Source organism: Hetaerina americana, unplaced genomic scaffold (assembly GCF_022747635.1).
Source record: "Hetaerina americana unplaced genomic scaffold, ioHetAmer1.1.p SCAF_7, whole genome shotgun sequence".
NCBI lineage: Eukaryota > Metazoa > Arthropoda > Insecta > Odonata > Calopterygidae > Hetaerina > Hetaerina americana.
Window position 1 is genome coordinate 57,351,594 of NW_027287316.1, and position 18,635 is coordinate 57,370,228.

General features: G+C 36.5%; 1 protein-coding gene across 1 annotated transcript in view; it reads left to right on the forward strand.

Annotated features, from left to right (window-relative positions):
- Positions 1 to 13,245, forward strand: part of mas (trypsin-like serine protease domain-containing protein masquerade) — a 107,528-nt gene extending 94,283 nt beyond the window's left edge. Inside the window, exons 4-14 of the mRNA XM_071595729.1 lie at positions 321 to 372; positions 858 to 1,069; positions 2,198 to 2,560; positions 4,392 to 4,531; positions 4,604 to 4,710; positions 6,160 to 6,408; positions 7,510 to 7,682; positions 7,923 to 8,098; positions 8,713 to 9,035; positions 10,747 to 10,901; positions 12,958 to 13,245. Coding sequence (XP_071451830.1) covers positions 321 to 372; positions 858 to 1,069; positions 2,198 to 2,560; positions 4,392 to 4,531; positions 4,604 to 4,710; positions 6,160 to 6,408; positions 7,510 to 7,682; positions 7,923 to 8,098; positions 8,713 to 9,035; positions 10,747 to 10,901; positions 12,958 to 13,125 — 2,118 coding nt within the window. The 3' untranslated portion in view covers positions 13,126 to 13,245. The remainder of the gene's footprint in view (positions 1 to 320; positions 373 to 857; positions 1,070 to 2,197; positions 2,561 to 4,391; positions 4,532 to 4,603; positions 4,711 to 6,159; positions 6,409 to 7,509; positions 7,683 to 7,922; positions 8,099 to 8,712; positions 9,036 to 10,746; positions 10,902 to 12,957) is intronic.
- Positions 13,246 to 18,635: the final 5,390 nt, after the last annotated feature.

The following is an 18,635-nucleotide window of genomic DNA, read 5'->3' on the forward strand; positions in this document are numbered from 1 at the left end:
GTTGCTTTCTCGAAATTGAAATTTTCCAAACTACATTTTTCCACAAGAAAATTATCCTGAATACCATGTTTTTCACAAGTGCAGTTTTCCCATATATTATATGCATGTTTATTCTTACATGGATCATATATATTTTCTGAAAGTTGTAATGCTTGTATGCCTTATTCACGTCTTGAAATCACCTTGTCTTTCTTCGGACAGTAAAATGTTTGATCTTTCTTTCTCAAGATGGTATTTTTTAAGTCATGATGCATTTCTAAGTTAAATGCAATAATTATAGGTTAAATATATGATTATATTTGAGTATTATTTCTTTCCAGCCTTCAGAATCTTCTGGTAAACCTGACTCAGGATCAGCATCAAAGGAAGAATGTAAGTGTTTATGAACTCCTCATTCTGATTGCTTGCGTACCTGCTAAATTGTCTATATTCAATACCAATTAATTTTGATTATTATGGAATATAGGCAGCATTTGCAACTGATTATTTTCAGTGGGTTACTTTATTTTCAACCAAACAGGGTCAAATTATATTCATGCCTGTATTAAAAAGATACCAAGAGCAAAAACTCAATTGAAGTCATTACCTAAAAGAGAGATTTTAGTTGAGCCTCCCAATCAGGCTTAAAATTTTATTGAGGGACACCAATTTCAGTCATTGACTAAATATTTCTTGATATTGCGTCATATGTTTCCTGTTTCTCATTATCTAATGTTATAAAACAAATACTTAATATGAAAAAAATAAAATAGGTAAGTGCCTGCATATCTAATAGGTAAGAGATAATGATGTCCAAGTAAAATCTTTCTGGTGTGAACAATCTTGTTTAACTCTGTATCTCCTGTTAATTCCTTTAGCCATTCGAGGGGTGTGCCCAGGGGTCTGTGTGGCTGAAAGAATAGCTGATTACTGCGAGGCAACTCTTGGGCCACCAGCACCACCTCCAGGCTCGAACGCTCCACACTCAGGCCCACCACCACTGTGCAAAGCTGGCCTGAGATGCTGCATTTCGAAAGAGGGACCGACTTCAACGGCAGATAAAAATGTAGCATCTTCCGACAGTGACTCTGTAAGACCCCCTGGTTTCATTTTCATATCATTTACACCAACATCCATCTAATGTTTTGTCCACATGGCAATGCAGTTGTTTAAATTGAGTGCCTCATGTAAAATCTGAGAATAGCATGCTATGTGATTGCTGGGAGTTATTTCCATCATTTAAAATAATCTAATAAGATAACATCTTTACTTCATCCAGATGTGCATTAAGTTTCATGTCCTATCATTTCATTTTTACCGTCTCTCGAAAATAATCCCCTGTTACTTCCTTGGTTTAGTTGAACTGATTAGCCTGCTGCTGGAAATATTTAAATATATTAATTAGTGTTTATAAGAAGGAAAGCTTGTTAGCAATTGCAAATATTCATTTTCTTTTTTCTTGATGACCACATCCTGTAGCCCAGGAGTCTTTGGAATCCCAGTAAGTCTCTTCCTAACTTATTGTTAGGTTTCCCAGGGGCTGTAACACCTAAGTTCATATTATTTTTGTGATCAAAATCGGGTGTAAACTTTTGGGTTGCTGCTGTTGTTAACCATGTCACCCACTGGGATAATCCAGCTAATATAAAGTATATGGATATCTAAATATGTATATATGCACTAAAATTGATAGTGATGTCATCCTTTTTGTTCATATCAACTGAGTTAATATTTCCTCTGTTTTTTATATTTTTTCCTATATTTATTATTTATTTATCGACTCTATTGGGGTAAGATTGAGACTCTATAGTCCCTTCTTCCACCTAACCCTAATACATTATAATGCAATAAAGACCATCGCAAACACCCTAGCCCTATTAGGACTAGCCAGGACTCGAACCTGCGACCTCTGGATTGGGAGGCAAGGGTGTTGCCCCACCACCACCAAGGCCAGCTCATGTAGTTAAACAGAAGATGCTTGGAAAAGCACAGTTGCACAACTTATTGAGATGAGTCCCATGTTAAAACCTCAAAAAGGACAACATAATATTCAAACAGCCTGAATGTCAATTTATGCCCTCAGGATACTTGCGCCTCATTGTACGGCTTGGCGAAATTGCCTGTAGTCACTATCAAATGCCCTCGATTTCATTCCTTTCAAAATGTAAGTGAGCTGTATGTTTTGATTTGTTCTGACACACTTTTTCTTTGCCTGCAGATAATCCCACCATCAAGGAAGCCTCCAGGTTCATTGGTATCATCTTCATCATCTGCCAATAGCCCATCAACAATACGGCCTCCACCACCTGCCACCTCTGCACCCTCTCCCTCACTGAGGACACCTTGCAGGGGAGAATGCGTCTCCGGACTCTTTGCTCTCTTCTGTGATGACGTGGATTCGGAAGCTGACTGCCCTGGCGATGCCAGCTGCTGCGTTACAAACCCTCTCCCTCCCCCACCTCCACCATCAAAGCCCATCCCAGCCCCTCCCTCAGAGGAGAAGACCGTTCCAACGACAACAGAGACACCAAGTACAACCACCACTGCCTCCACCACAACCACTACCGAGAAGGCTCTCCCAGTAAGTTTACTATACAGGGCAGATTTATGGATTGTTCTAGTACATTATAGCAAGTCATCATGCTATACTCCTCAGCATAATGGTTTGTGGTCATGGATCTTGTGACCCAGATGCCATTTAAATCTATGAGTGAGACCCATTTTCACTCCTTCAGGAAGATAACCATCAGTAGCATGATGGCCAAAATTGAGATTAGCCATCTGTGTATTCATGGGAATGCTTGCAGGCAATTTTGTGAAGTGGAGTGACAGTCTTCCAGTTCCACTAAGGGAGGTTAAGGATATTATCTGCTGAATTATGGGATGGCTGGTGGTAGAGTGCATGTATTCCATTAGTCAAAATTTTACTATTATAATCATTGATTTTTATTATGAGTATAGCAAAAAATATGTTTAGTAAATAAACATAAATGTGTACATAGGTATTTGAATGTATACTTCAGTCCCATGAGACATCTGCTGAATATCCCGGCCCGTATCTGGTGCACCAATATACCAGGAAACTTATACAATTTCCCATAACTATTGAGGAAGACAAAAATAAAAATTGAATAGTACTGTGAATCAGTAAATAAAATTGGTTTAAGTCTTATATTTATTTGTAAAAGTAAGTTGGATTATGTAAGTTTGGACTTGAAAACATGAATTACTTATGTTGGCTACATCATACTGACACTAAGGCACTCATTTTACCTTCTTTTTAACCATGATGAGTCCTTTGAAATGTCATTATTCTTTGGGGGTGAAAAATGGTTCTTATGAAAATTATTTTGAGAATTCTGCGAATCATCCTACCAAATGTTCTCACAAATATACCTTACAAGTTTAGGTTGCTCATGAATTGGCTGTCTCCTCAAATTGTAGTATATTTTACATCAATACTATTCTGCAAGGGGCAAGGGTAGGCCAGACCCGATCGATGCCTATGGAGCCAAAGGTTGCTGGTCGATTCCCATAATCAGTGAACATTTTTCAGCTTAGAGAAAGTTGTAGTTAATGTTTCTCGGTGGTAAAGGCCGAGTGGGTTGGCCCGGCATCAGCTGCCACAGTTGCGGGCCAGAGTGAAGTTCACAGTACCTGCCGCAGTACTGCAATGTGGAAGGCAATTGGAAACTACCATATTATTCTCCCTAGAATATGCAGCCTTGCATTCAAATAAAGAAGAATGTTTCTGGAATCTGAAGCCTTTTGATGATAATGGTGTATCTTCTAGAAAATGTTGTGCTGTAATAATTGTACTCCACCGGTGTAAATTCTCCAAGGAAACTTGAGAATAAGTATGTACCCAGCAGAGGCCGTTTGCACTAATCAGGATAAGTGGATACTATATTTGATGGCATAGTGAACTTAAATCCAACCCATATCGGTAGGATTTGTATGGGAAAACCTTTTTTATACAGTCAGGCACTTGCAAGGCCTGGGGATGAATTTTTGGAGGCATTTTTTTTTAATAGCTCAACCTGAAATGTTGTCAAAATGGTAATTTGGTAAAGGCAGAGTTTTAGGGTTTTGGAAACGGGAGAAACCTGCAGAAAATGCTGGAAATCATCTAGTCTTCATAAAAGGTGCTGGGGGGGATGATATCTAGCATTCACTCTGATAGGTGACAAACGTTACCTGAAGTGATGTCCAAAATGGGAAAAAAAGAAACTCTGGAAAATCCTCTGCTGTTGGTGAATCAGGAGGTGACTCAATGCATATTAAATCAGTGACTTACCTATTTTAATTTGTTACTTATTACACATTGAAATTAACTTAACTCTGTTTGAACTTCATGGTTTTTCAATAGTCATGCACTTTTGAATAATTAATTCCTTTCAATTCACCTCCAGCGTTGTCCAGGGTTCTGTCTGCTGAACATCATGGCAGCATTCTGTGAAAGGCCATCCATACTTATTCGCAAGACTTCAAACTGTGGCCAAGGGTCTGTTTGTTGTGACAACACAAGGACAGCTTCAAAGAAACCAGTGCAATCCTCTTCAGGTGGGGGTGCCCTTGGTGCTGCCGTTGATGTCCTGGGACCCCTTGGCGCTCTTTTCACCACACGCCCTCCTCCCCCAAAGACAACATCCACCACACCTGCTCCAAAGGATGACAGACCAGAATGCCCAGGATCCTGCATTGTCCCATATCTCTCATTTACTTGTTTCCGTAAGTTCATCCTGAAATGATCCAGGATCTGTATTTAAGCATGTCTCAGGGTTTGTTTTAAATAACTTTTTATTCATAGTTAATCGCATGAAATTACTTGAGCTTATCCAAAAACTTGAAAAAATATAAAGAAATGGTCACCTATAAAATATTAGCAGTTATGTGAATTAAATAATAATCTTATAAGCTTGGGAATTTTGTATGAAAAGAGTTGACTATGACAAACAAAGCTCATTGGTATAAGAATTGACTTAAAAGAACTTGAACATTAACTGATCAACTTTTAATTAAATGCACCTCCAAACATAAAAAAATGTTGAGTGTTAGTCCTCATTTACTTACATTTATTTGAATTGATTAACTGTTCTAATCAATAAAACAGAATTGTATTCTTTTTTTATTCAAGGATTTTATTCAAAGAGTCCCTTCTATTTGTTTTATCATGTGTATTACTTTAATGGTTTTCATTGAAGTTATTCACAAAGTAATAGTACCAATTCATGAGAAATTCCATGGAATAACGGCAAAAACAGTATTCTATATTATTGATTTTATAATGCAATACTGATCATGGCAGTCTATTTTGCATTCAACTTATGATACATTTTAATATTTAACTATATTTTTAAACACATTAACAATCCCTTCACGAGGGGAAATTTGTAGCAGTTTCAAGATTTTAAACACATGTAAATTTCTGTCTACCTTAATTATGTGAATGGGAAAATTCTGCACCAAGGAAAATTCTGCAAGTAAATGTTGAAGGCAGAAAAACAATCCCATCATCATAGGAATAATAGAGTAGCTCTATATTAATTAAGTATAACTAATAAAGCAAAATAATTATCACCATATCACATATAAATGGGATAATTACATAGGAATAGAAAAGATTGATATAACTAATGCATGATATATGTTGTGATATTTATTGCATTGAAACATACATGTGGCATTAACAGAGATGAAGACTGCTACAATTTTCCACTAAATTTAGTATTGAGTGGAAAATTGTTGTAGTCTTCATCTCTGTTATTATGGAACAGTTCTACCTCATCACACCTGAATCTGTAATTTATATTACATGTGGTATATTAAGACCTGAGTTAATTAAAAGGTCATCAACGTGCTTTGCCATATGTGGATACCTAATAATTTTTTTTGGAATGCATTTTTTAAACTTTTAATGGATGTTCCTAAAGAAAAGATAATGAGCATTGTGTACTATGATACATTTTACTTTGAAATTATAAAAATTAAATATTTTGAAGAATGAAGGCATTCATTTAATTATTTCATTTGAATTTCATTTTTGCACAAATAGACCAATTATTTTTAGTGATAGATTATGAATTCATTTTCGTATTTGATGATCAGGGCATAAAAATATTCATGTGGATCCCTTAATTGAATTTTCATTCAGTCATAATTATTGTAATTCATTCTCAGGTAATGCAGAAATGACTGATGTGTTCAAGTGCCGAAAGTCCGGGACTCAGTGTTGTGCTCCAAAGAGTCAGATCAGGGAGAGACTTGGGGAGACAACGGGTTCCCAGCAACCACCAACATTACCTCCTCCTCATCCATCATATTCAGGTCCTTCATCTTCTTTCAATGATTCATATCATGGATCTTACCCACCCCACAGTGGTGGTTATGGATCCGGGCAGTCATACACAAGACCTCCACCCCAAGGAGGTAAATTAAACCTGAGAATTCGTGCATCAGTAATTCTCCAGCCCATTCTTTGACTATTGAGTCGTCCCGTTAAAAAAAAGTTCAGAGGAAGGCATTCTATTATTCATTTTCTGTGTATCATGAGTGATCATGAAAGAAAAAATGTTAAAATCCTGTAGACCCTGAAGACAAGGGGAATGATCCTCCATTTGGCTTTCAATATATTTTTGTTCAACGCACAGAATTTTACTCTCTTATGTGCATCTTGCAGTATGTTAGCAAGAACTCTAATTGTACATAGGAGCAATTAGTGTCTGTGAAGGCATCTATTCATGGAAGAATACTTTTAAGGTGTTATGTCAAACACTAAAATCAAGCTCACTAATTTAAAAATATTGGTAACTTCAAAAGCAATGATTCTAAAAAATTCTCACTTTAAAATCCTGTTTCATTAATATTTACCAGAGAATTTGCATAATAGCTTCAGCTTATTTCCTTGAGTTGTTTATCTTTGATACATTACCTCAAATATAATTCCTTTAGTTTGAAGTTTAATTCTTTTAAGATGTTAAATACTCTCATTCAATAAAACAAAGGTGGTGTAAAACGGTACAAAGATTCTCTTTTATTATACAAGTTAATATTTAATCTGTATTTAATTCTCTCAGTATTTAATTTGTTACTCACCTACTGACTATTTAATGTGATTAAAATTAAATAATGAAATGAGGATGAATAAAATTATTATAAAGAGGTACTTAAAATATTTTTCTGAATGCCACCAGAAGTTTACATTTCTTTTGGTTAATTGTAACCCACAAGTAAAGTTGTTTGTTTAAATATTTTTAGTGGATGTGAGGTTTTTGGGTAAATATTTTTAAAACTGTCATCGGCATGATTGACTTCTTGTCCCATATTGACCAAGTGACCTGAAGCACAAATTCAGTATCTCAAAATTGCACTGCTTCTTCTAGAAATTGAGATTCTTCAATAGCCATTCTTAGCAATAAGCAGTATAAGCTGAAACAAATATTTAAATTCACTAACAACAATTCAGGAATAGAAGATTAAAGAGCATGAAGAGATGAATTTGCAACCTCATATTCTTTCCTTTGTTTCCAGGTGTACACCATTCCGTGATGACCTCTGGTCAGTCCACTGGTCACCATGCACACTTACCTCCTGGTGTGCCAACATCATCTCATCGCATCCCTCCAACCCCTACCACATCTCAGCAGACTCCCCTGCGCAGTCCAGTCGCACACAGCAAGTACATCTGTGGCGTTAAGGGTGGTGTCAATAGCTTGAGGAGGAGCCGGGAGATGGTGCCCGTGCAAGCTGAAGGCAATACCACTGCAAATGCTAATGCCACAGAGCTTGAGAATTCAGTGGCCCCACCCCCTGCTAATGCCCTTCCTCAGGGTGCAGTCGAGTCGGCCAAACCTCAGCTTCCTGACATGATGACGCAGGCCGAAGGTGTGACTGGGGCCTCCCCCACCCTCATTGGTGCTGAAGCACTGGCTTACCTCAACCAGAGTCATTCAGTTCGCAGTGGTGCATGGAGACAAGGTAGGGTTGTGGGCGGAGAAGATGCCGACCCTGGGGAGTGGTGCTGGCAGGCTGCGCTCATCAACTCTCTGAACCAGTACCTGTGTGGCGGAGCCCTGATTGGAACTCAGTGGGTGCTCACTGCAGCTCACTGTGTCACAAAGTGAGTGTCATAACCTTTAAATGAAGTCATGGAAAATTTCTAACTTGTATGTTAAATTAATTCAAACAAGTTGTACCATATGCATGCTACACTTAAAAAAGTTGGTGTCAGATATTTCTTAATAATTAGCTGACCTTCAAAAACTGCTCATTGATATCAAGAGAAAATTTTCAAGCTAGTTATGCATATTTTTTTAAGCATTTGGAACCTTGGTGTGGTCACACTGTAAGTTCCTCTTAACTCTGTCTTATATTCTAGAATAGATACTGGTTAGTAGATTACATTTTTTTCTGATAGGCAATGACTTGATTCTTTTTAGAGGGATTATGGCTGATTTTACTTTTATCTGCTAGTCATTGTTTAAAAAATTAATTTGTTTGGCCAAATAATGAATGGTTTAGCTGAGATTAAATATTTGGATTTTGTTATGACTTCAGTTGTGATTTTTGTTAAAAGCTGGATTATTCAAACTCTAGGCCGGACATGCCTGATTAACTTTGTTTAGCTCAGGATAGCTAAGGAATATACACTTGTTATTAATGCTTTTATTATTACCAGATCAACCTAAAAAAGAGAAAGTATTAATAATGACGCTTGGGATAAATTATTTGCAGCATTGTGAGATCTGGTGATGCTATCTACGTGAGAGTTGGTGACCATGACCTGACACGGAAATATGGCAGCCCAGGTGCACAAACACTCCGTGTGGCAACCACCTACATTCACCATAACCACAACAGTCAGACACTTGACAATGACGTGGCATTATTGAAACTTCATGGGCAAGCAGAGCTTCGTGGGGGAGAAGTAGGGAGGGGTTCTGGGAATGGAGAGACATCCGGAGGGGGTGTGTGTTTGGTGTGCTTGCCAGCAAGGGGTGTCAGCCAAGCAGCAGGGAAAAGATGCACAGTCACAGGCTATGGATACATGGGTGAAGGTGAGAAAGTCCACCTTTTCAGATATCTGCAAAAGTGTAGCTCTAATTCATCAAACTTTTAAGAGAAGGTTCTTGAAATACTTCAGTTTCAATGTTATGGCTGTTTCCAATTACATGGGTATTAATCTTAAGACAAAATTCAGCACAGAGCCAACATGGCTGTAAATGGAATTTTCAATTTAACAACAGTAACTTGTTTCTTTAATTCTGGTAAATATCTATGTTGCCAATTTTTTCCAGTCTTCTCTTCATTAATTTTATAATAAAATTTTTATCTATGAAATAATTCCCAAGATTTTTAAATGTTATTTGAGCTTTTGGAGTGTGTCAAGTTGTGCATGTAACATGCTTGTGATTTCAGTTGTCACTTCTATTGGAATATAGAATTTTATTTTGACAGTTTAAATCCATGGCTATTCAACTGGACTTGCCTCCTAATGTAACAATTTTTGGTGCTTGCTTACTTTTTTTGTGTATCAAAATTATGATGTACTGTATGTGCTTTTTTTCTTATTTTGAAAGTTTTATCTGGTACCATTGCAGTGTGTTTCGAGCACCTTCGGCTAGGTTAGGCTAGGCTAGGCATCTGAGGTTATTTTATTCTGTAACAATATGATGTTCAAAAATGATATTTTGATGTGATGACAGCATTTGTTTTATTCTGTATAAAATGTATTTGATGATGTCAAAAAATTAGTTTGTTTGATAATTATCATACATTGATTACCCATAAATGACAACATTAAAATGCACCCTCACGACTGTTATATATTTGATGGTATTCCTCCAGCCTGTAATCATTTTTAGTCTATATTAATTTATTCTTCAGTCATTAAATGTTGAATGCTAATTCATGCTATACATAAAGCCTTTTCTCTCCCTCCCTCCTCCCTACTTACCAACATTTTTCTTTTTATTTAAGCTTTCAGAATCCCTCTGTTAATGTTTCCTCCATTAGCCAATGCAAAATATTTTGAATTTGCAATTTTTTTTCTGTTGGATTTAATTTTTGCATTCCTTTCCATTTCCATAATATGGAAGTGTCTAATCCAAGTGCTATGTATCCTCTTTACTCAATGTTTTCTGAACTATTTAGTGCAACAGTACACTAAATATTAAATCCTTTACTGATTTTGTCAGTGTATCTAAACATAGCATGCCTTTATCAGTTCCCTCCTCTCTCTGCAAATGTTTGTTTCATTTCTTCTCCTAATGTCCCCACTAAAAACCACCACAATATTCAGCCCAAAGGTTAGTTTGATATGGGAGCAGAAAGCTAACCTTGCATGAAACCAGATGCAGCATGTGAAATCCACTCATTATGAGGGTAGTGGTGGCAGGTCCTTATTCCCTGTACTACCTATGGCTTTCCAGGAAGATCAAGTGCCTAAAAAAAAACACAGGTTGGGGCTTGAAGTTTGGTAATGCTAGGAGGTTGTGCCCTGGAATTGAACCCAGGTCCTATTGTCACGAGCCCAGCACTCTGCCCAATGGACTACCATTAATCAATTCCCCTGTTATCATACTCAAAGCTGTGTCCAAAAATACAAGCTGTTTTTTATTATATATATAACTTTTAAATAACTAAGTCTTCAGAGCAATGCTTCAGTTGATTCATAAAACTGTACTGTAATTGTTACTATTTTTTAATATGAGTTCAGTAATGCTGTTCTCCATCTTATATTATAACAATATATGAATATCTTTTCAGCTGGACCCATACCACTGAGGGTAAGGGAAGCTGGAATTCCAATTGTGAATGATGCTGAATGCATACGCAAGATAAATGCAGTGACAGAAAAGATTTTCATTCTGCCGGCTAGTTCCTTCTGTGCTGGGGGAGAAGAGGGTAATGATGCTTGCCAGGTAAGACTAAGAAAATTTTGCATTTGGGATGAAAATGTTCAAAAAAGGGCAATTTTTCTTCAGCATGGTTTAAAAGTTACAAATTATTGTACAATATTATGAAATGAGAATGGTTTCACAAAATGCATTATGAGAAATAGAATATGGTTTATTAATCAAGTGTGCCATTGGCAATTTACTGGAAGAGTTGATTTTGATAATCTACCTCTTTTTAGCAAGGGCATTAAAAATCACATGACCTGTGATTGCTGTCCATTTTCATTGATATTCAGGGTGTCACACTTCAATACGCAAAGTAATTGCTTGGGTGTCATTCCTGCCTGGATATGCAGGCACCTAACATTTCATATGCATTTTGGATGAAATTAAATGCAAATTGTAGGAAGCATATGATATAGGCTGAAAAATATTGATATTTTACTCATTATAGGAATACAAGGTATTTATTTCTTTGAACAAATTGGTTTCATACACATTTTCTTGAATTAGCCTGTCAAACTACAACAGTTCAAAGAAGAGAAACACAATATTATCTTTTTATATTCAAAATTTAAATATGATGAAGAAAGAATTAGTAGAGATGAAAGATATTTACTGATATAGATTGGTCAAATAATATATGTGCCTAAAACAAAACTTTCACTTTACTAAAATGTTAACTTACATAAACAAAAGCAAGCCTTGATCATTTGGCCCTCCTAAAATTTTCCAACGATTTGGATTACCAAGGTGCAGATTGATATGAATCTGTTGCATTTGATGGAGTCATTTAATGCACAGGTTTTAGTTACATTTTATGGGCATTAATAGCTTTTTTGATCTCCAAAATGTTCAATATTAATACCGGCATGTACATGCATATATTCAATGTATTGCTTAAATATTACATGCCTAATTATTAACATATGAATCTTGCCAAATTCAAGAATGGCATGTTAGCTCATGAATGACATCACTTTCAATGGTTAATCAGTATTCCCTTCAGGTTATTAGGATAATTTTATGAAAATATATTTTCTAAATGATTGTTGATGTTTCTCTAATTCAGTCAAAACTAATTTTTAGATTTACTTCAAATTTATTTTGTAGTCTACCATTTAAGGTAGGAATTGGGTGGACAAAGACTTGATACCCCAGGAGTTCTTAGCATTGTTTAATAAGCCGCAAACTGATACCCTACACTGAAAGGGCTTGCCCTTCTTCCATTCCACAAACATTTTATCTTTCTACCAATATGTGTTTAGGGATGTGAATCTTGTTTAACACATTGATTCACTTCAACTCATTTTTATTCACCACTAAAATATTAACGAATAATGCATGTTAAAATAATATAAGAATGATTGCACACAAAATGGCTGTTTTTTGCTAATAAAATGCCATTTCGGTACTTGTTCGAGTTATATGATTCCATCTTTTTATAACTAATTGCCTTTAAAACTACATAGTGATATGCAATTGCCTTGTGACGCAGAAAAATTCTTTGAATTGAATTATATATGTCATAATATGCTCGTTTTGACATTTTTCTAATGAGTAATCCATGGATGGGCATATTGACAATGAATAATTTTTAAATGCCATCAATGAGAATCTAGATGTGTAAAAACTATTAACAATCCTTTGAGTTCAAGAGAGATAAATTACTGAGCTCTTTGGAGAGTTAGAGGATAGTGAATGAAGAAGAAAACTGTTTTTTTTTTCAAATTAGAATATGGCACTCCTGAAGTATTGGCATAAATAAAAAATATGCTTGCAGTTCTAACCATATGGGCTTAGTGATCTGCTATAGATTGTTCCAACAGATTAAATGGAGTTGAATTTATCTGAAATTTGCTTAAATGGCTTTGGTGGTGGATCTATGCTGAATGCTTATCTTTATCCTTCTCTTGGGGCAATGGAACATGAGATTTACAACTTTTTTGCGAATTACTTTTTTGCCCCTAAGGTGAGATAATGTTATGCTGCATGTTATAAATGGCTGAGAATTGAAATTTCATTTTTTGTGAATTTTGTACCTCATTTGATACATTTTTTTCTAATTCTCTCCATATAGGGCGATGGAGGTGGGCCTCTAGTATGTGAAGACGATGGATTTTACGAGCTGGCCGGATTGGTATCATGGGGTTTTGGCTGTGGTAGGCAAGATGTGCCAGGTGTATATGTGAAAGTGTCATCATTTATCGGCTGGATCAACCAAATCATCAGTGTGAACAACCTTTAGCCGAGCCGAATAAATTCAGTCCTCATTGAGGATTAGTGTACATTAAGACTTGCGGTCACACATTTCACTGAAGTGGGGTAGCTGGCGCTACTACATTCTTGGATCACAAACATATCTGTGTCTTGGCCAACATCTCTGTCTCTTTCACACAATTCAGAGAGGAGATGGGGTCCGGGCAGGACTTTCAGCTGGTCTGATGAAGCTTTAAAATGGTCCTCTTCCCCCAACTTCGACGGCAAGCACGTCAACATTTTTCAAATGGATGGTCCACATTCCAGTCATGCCTGGGCATTTATTTTTTTTTTCAAACTCCCGAATGCTCAGAGAATACTAAATGGTTGATGCGGTTGTCAGCAAGTTGTGGGGATGGAGGTACAAGTGAGAGTGCATTTAGGGTGAACACAACCCGGAATGGAATCCCCCTCCCCCCCACGTGTGACTAATTACTGAGGTGTAGAAGATTCGTTCATTTTGTCGCAGATGTTGTTGCCCAACTTCACGGTTTGTTATGTATGGGGTGTGAAGTGAGTGCAATTTACGACTGCGATGTTGTAGTCATACATCCTCCAAGATATGCGGCTGACAAGAGCCATCGCCTGGATTATGGGTGTATGGCAGATGTTCATTACATATGAAATCACGCTATTCTCTCCCATGCCATCCCTTTCCATCCCCTTTTCATGTTGCTGTCCAAATGAAACTTTTTGTACTGAAATTGGAAGAAGGTGTTGGAAGAGATCTCACCTGAATAAGTATGGGATGAATAAAAGGGCAATTTGAATATTCTCATAAAATGTAATCCCAATTTTATATAAGCATGCATTTTTCTGACTCATATTCTGAGGTCTATTTTAACTTTGATTTTTGATATTTAATGCAGTCAATGAGTACCATATGGTCCTTCGAAGTGATGGATAAAGCAAGTGGAGCATGTAAGGTGCTGGGATTTCACAAATCATCAAAAACCAAGAGTCAGAAAATGTGGTACCAAATATTATTCATGCGTAATTACGTCTTTGCTTGCAACAAGCAATTGAGCTGGAGAAGTACTGAGTCTGCTTCTACTCATTAAAAAGGAAGGATCTATTCAGGCATGCGTAAATGCAGAAGGCAAAAGTTTTAGGTTCTTCTTTTATTTTATTGATAGCAGAGGTATAGTAATGAATATATTTCCCTAGAGTTGAGAAGAGAGTAAATATTCTGCAAATTTTAATTTTGTATCATTCAAACATTGAATTATTATTTAGATGTGTCGAACTGTCATTTATTTTCAAAGCCAACTAGAATATGTTGGCTTAACGCAAGTAAATCATCCAAATTGATAGTTGATTATTATATTCTAGCCATTATGGATTATAATATAATGAAAATATTCTTTTCATCTATGCACATTAATCCTCCAAACATGTTAATTTCCTTGTATTTTTTAGGGAATTGACATTTGGTTATGCCCTGTAATTACTAATATATTGCATGATAAAAAAAGAAATTACATCTACATTCAATGGTTAATGTATTGTCAAAATACAATATGTTTATTATTTTTTGAATTATCTTGTCATTTATTATTGTCAGATTTGATTTAGAAAGTGAAAGGCATTTAATGGGTACTCCCTCATCACATTTTAACCAATATAAAGACTTCTTTAAGAGAGAGTACATCTTATACAATAGATTTTTGAAGGTACACCTTAGTGAAGTAGACTATATGTATGTTATTCATTGTACATAAAATGGGATGGCATCATTGAGCAATGTTCTTTGAAGATCTTGTTCCATATTCCTTGTTTACAATTTAGGCATTTTAATTATGTCAGGAGGAATTACAATGGCTTTAAATCCCTATAACTTTCTTAATTTTAAACCAAAATGAAAGGTGATGAAGCCTTGGAAATGTTTTAATTATACTAAAGACAATCACTGTGTGAATGACTACTTAGGTGTAGTCTTGATAAAAGACAAAGATTTTAATAAGAAATTGTGAAATACAGGAGTTGATAAGTTTTTACATTGATTCATTGTAGATAGGAGTAAATCAAGTCTTTGGGAAAACAATTTTTATAGGTGTATGGCTCAGTTCACTGAACTTCTCTTAAAGATTTAGTAAAGAACACATGAAATTTTATTATATATGCTGTGACCAACAGTTGCACCATTTATCTTTTTATTGTACAACAAATGGAGATTTATCTACATTTTGACGCATTTCTTTCCACTTTAAATCTACATGAAAGAAATCCAATGTAACTCCCTTCAGCATTGGAATATGAAAATTTTAGTCAACGAATTGATCAAGGGTGCACTTAAAGAGCATTACTTATTTCCAATAGAGTTTTATACTATTTTCCCATAATGTAATTAAAATTACATTGAAAAAGAATTGTAGCTCTGCTCTGTATTCATCTTCAGAAATCCCCAGTGGTTACGCCTTGAATTTAATCACAAAAGCCACTACAATAATAAGCTAGAGCTGATGATAAATGTCATTGCTATAAATCAATCTATTTTTTCCACAAATAAAAAATATTGGTGATACCTAGGATATTCAACCTTTCTCTAAGCATTCCTCTACCTCATCTTGAAATCTTTCAGTGTTTTTCATGGACAGACCTTACATGGATTCATTCGTTTGTTCTGTGAATATTATTGTCATTAATTCACTGCAATTCACCATGAAAACATTTACACTCTGTAGGTGTTGGTTGTGTATATGAAGTACCAAGAAGCTATAGGAAAGATATAGGATATGTACAAAGTCATATTTATGGAAATGTAGTTTGTAAATGTTAAGGGTGAATTAATTTATTTTTTGATACATGAATGATAGCATAAATTTGTATTGTACTCTAATGTATTAATAATAAAAATGTATCCATTGAATTGAAAAATTCTTGTTTTACACTTGACCTGTTTTTTTACTACTGTGGATTCATGAGTTAGATATGTGGAAAAGGAAGGCTGCTTTGAATGTATCCAACTGTTCCCCTCAGTTAACAGGGTATATACCTGACATGCAACTTACATTATATCATGTTCATATGCAGAAAGGACTGGTTACATAATACAGCCCTCTACATATTAAATTCTAGACAAGATTCTTTCAGGAAGGAGTTAATGGAGTTAAACATCAACAATTATTTCATTTCTAATTTAATTTCTGTCCTCTAAGCCATCCCCATGGACTGCATCTTTAATGTGGTGGAAGGGCTTGTGCATTCTGATTCCTTTACTTCATCATTCATTCATCCATCATTCATACCGTCGTCCATCCATTCACCCATTCTCTCCATTTCCTTAATTTTAATTGTGTGGGGACAGAAAATGATATCTCTATCTCCCCCTTTCCAAACTACTCACGGGGAAGGTAAGGATCACATCAGTTCCCTTAACAGAGTTCCTAAGTCAAAGGAAGGAGCAATGGAGATAAGAGAATTGTTAGGAATAAAAGTAATCAAGGAGTGTTGAGAGAAAGTATTTATGCTGCTATCACACCCATGTTCATGGATGAGGTATAGATATCTAGATGACATTTCGTTAGTGGATCGGGATGGTCAGGAGGCTAACCCACTGGCTACTCACGCAGAGGGCCAGGCCTGGATTCAAATCCTGGAGGCGGCAAATATTTTCAGTGGCATCTCCTCCTCTCCTCTTTCGCTAATTGGTAAGTACTAGATATTTTCGCGAGAGAATTTCCTGGTTCATTTCTCGTGATAGACGCAGCTTTTAATTAAAATTGGAAAAAGGGAAATTAAAGTTGCTTCCTGAAAAAATAATTATTTATTTGGGAGTAAATTGATTAATTCATGAGAGCGCATTCAATGATGGAATTGATTTGGCAATCAGATCCACAGGTGCGTCACGGGCGTGGGCCGGATTTTGAGAATCAGATAGGCGCGAAGGAAATGCAGGCAAGACGGGAAGCTGACTTGTCATTCCCTCAACTACTGGCTGCGAGGCTTCGGAGGAGGGAAGGCAGTTCGAACGGGCCGGCATTTAAAGCGATGTTTTGATCTCTTCTCAATCATTTAACCAGTGACAGGTGACTATTGAGTGAACCTCCATCTGCCGCGAATATAAATCGGACCCGTCGCAAAGGAAACCATTCGAATCCCCGACCCGTCAATCGGACCCGGAGGAGGGAACTGCGTCAACTTGGGGATGACCCAAAGGGGGTAGTTATTCAGACGATGGGTCAAAATCACGGCTCAGTCTAAATGAGCACGCGTTAGACTTCAAGGAATGGAAAAATGCACAAGGATGCATGAAAACGTAGGCTCTTTCAGTGTTAATTAATATCTTACAAGACGCTTATGTTCTGAAAAATACTTGCAAAAAATTTGGATTAATTTTCATAACATAGATCATGTTCATTGCCCAAAATGTTGTGTGCCCATGCTCTTAAGCAGTTATTGGTTTTAAGTCTTTCGGTGATAACTTATCCCATGGCCTTTTAGTTTTTATTGTTATCAATATCTTTCTCCTTTCGTGCGGTCTTATTTACAGAAAAGGTGGGAAATCAAATGTTTCTTTGTTTGCACCTCAGGTGCTATTGCGTACCAATGGGCATGCAAACAAGACCAAAGTGTTCAATCGTTATAGTAAGATTAAATATTTTGGTCACATATGTTTATTTCATGTGTAGTGCCATCAAAAATTGCTTGTCTCATTGTATGCCGATGCCATTTTACGTGGGAAATCCTGTTATGAGTATTCCATTATTCTCCCTCCCCACCCCAATCCACATCCCACCCTAACTCTTCCCCTACCTCCTTCCGGGTAGCTCAAACCTCCCCCTCCGCCCCCTTCCCTTATTTTCGCCCACCAATCCCGTGTCCGTCGAGCCATTCGCGTCCTTGACCAGGAACTTATTCTTTGGTAAGGATCTGTCTCAAAGAGAAAGGAAATGCCTGGACGGCTCAAGAGACGTACCGAGAGCTACGGAAGATCACTCGTGTTTCGCGTGTACGTCAAGTAAGTTGTCATGTGTTCTTTCTTAATTCTAGGTCCTTCTCCTGAAAAACTTTAATAACCGTACTATATTGTTAAAATGCATTTCCCGCGAACGTCGAACTCTGTCTTGAACTCGATTTCTCTCCTAACCTTATCTTTTCTTAGATATTTAATGTCACAATAATGCTGGCTCACGTTTAAATGGATAAATTTGTCTGTGAATACTGCTGTAACTGAATTAAGGAATCGCGGCACATAGCACCGAACTTGGGGGAAAGGCGAAATTTGACAGTAGGTTACCGAAGGCGTGTGCTTTTCTCTTTTTGAGTGGCTATATTGTTCAGAGGTAAAAATATACTTCACTTGGGAGAACGAGGCTTCCCGTGTATTCCTTCAAGGCATGCTCGAAATTCGTGGAAATGCGTTGGAATAAACGAATCTGGAGACTTTTCAATCTGGGATTCTTTCAGTCAAATTTCACGCGTCTACCTTCAATGTTCAATTAAAATAACTTGCCAAATAGAAGTTGAATCTCGTGCTTAAGGATACATGATCTAACT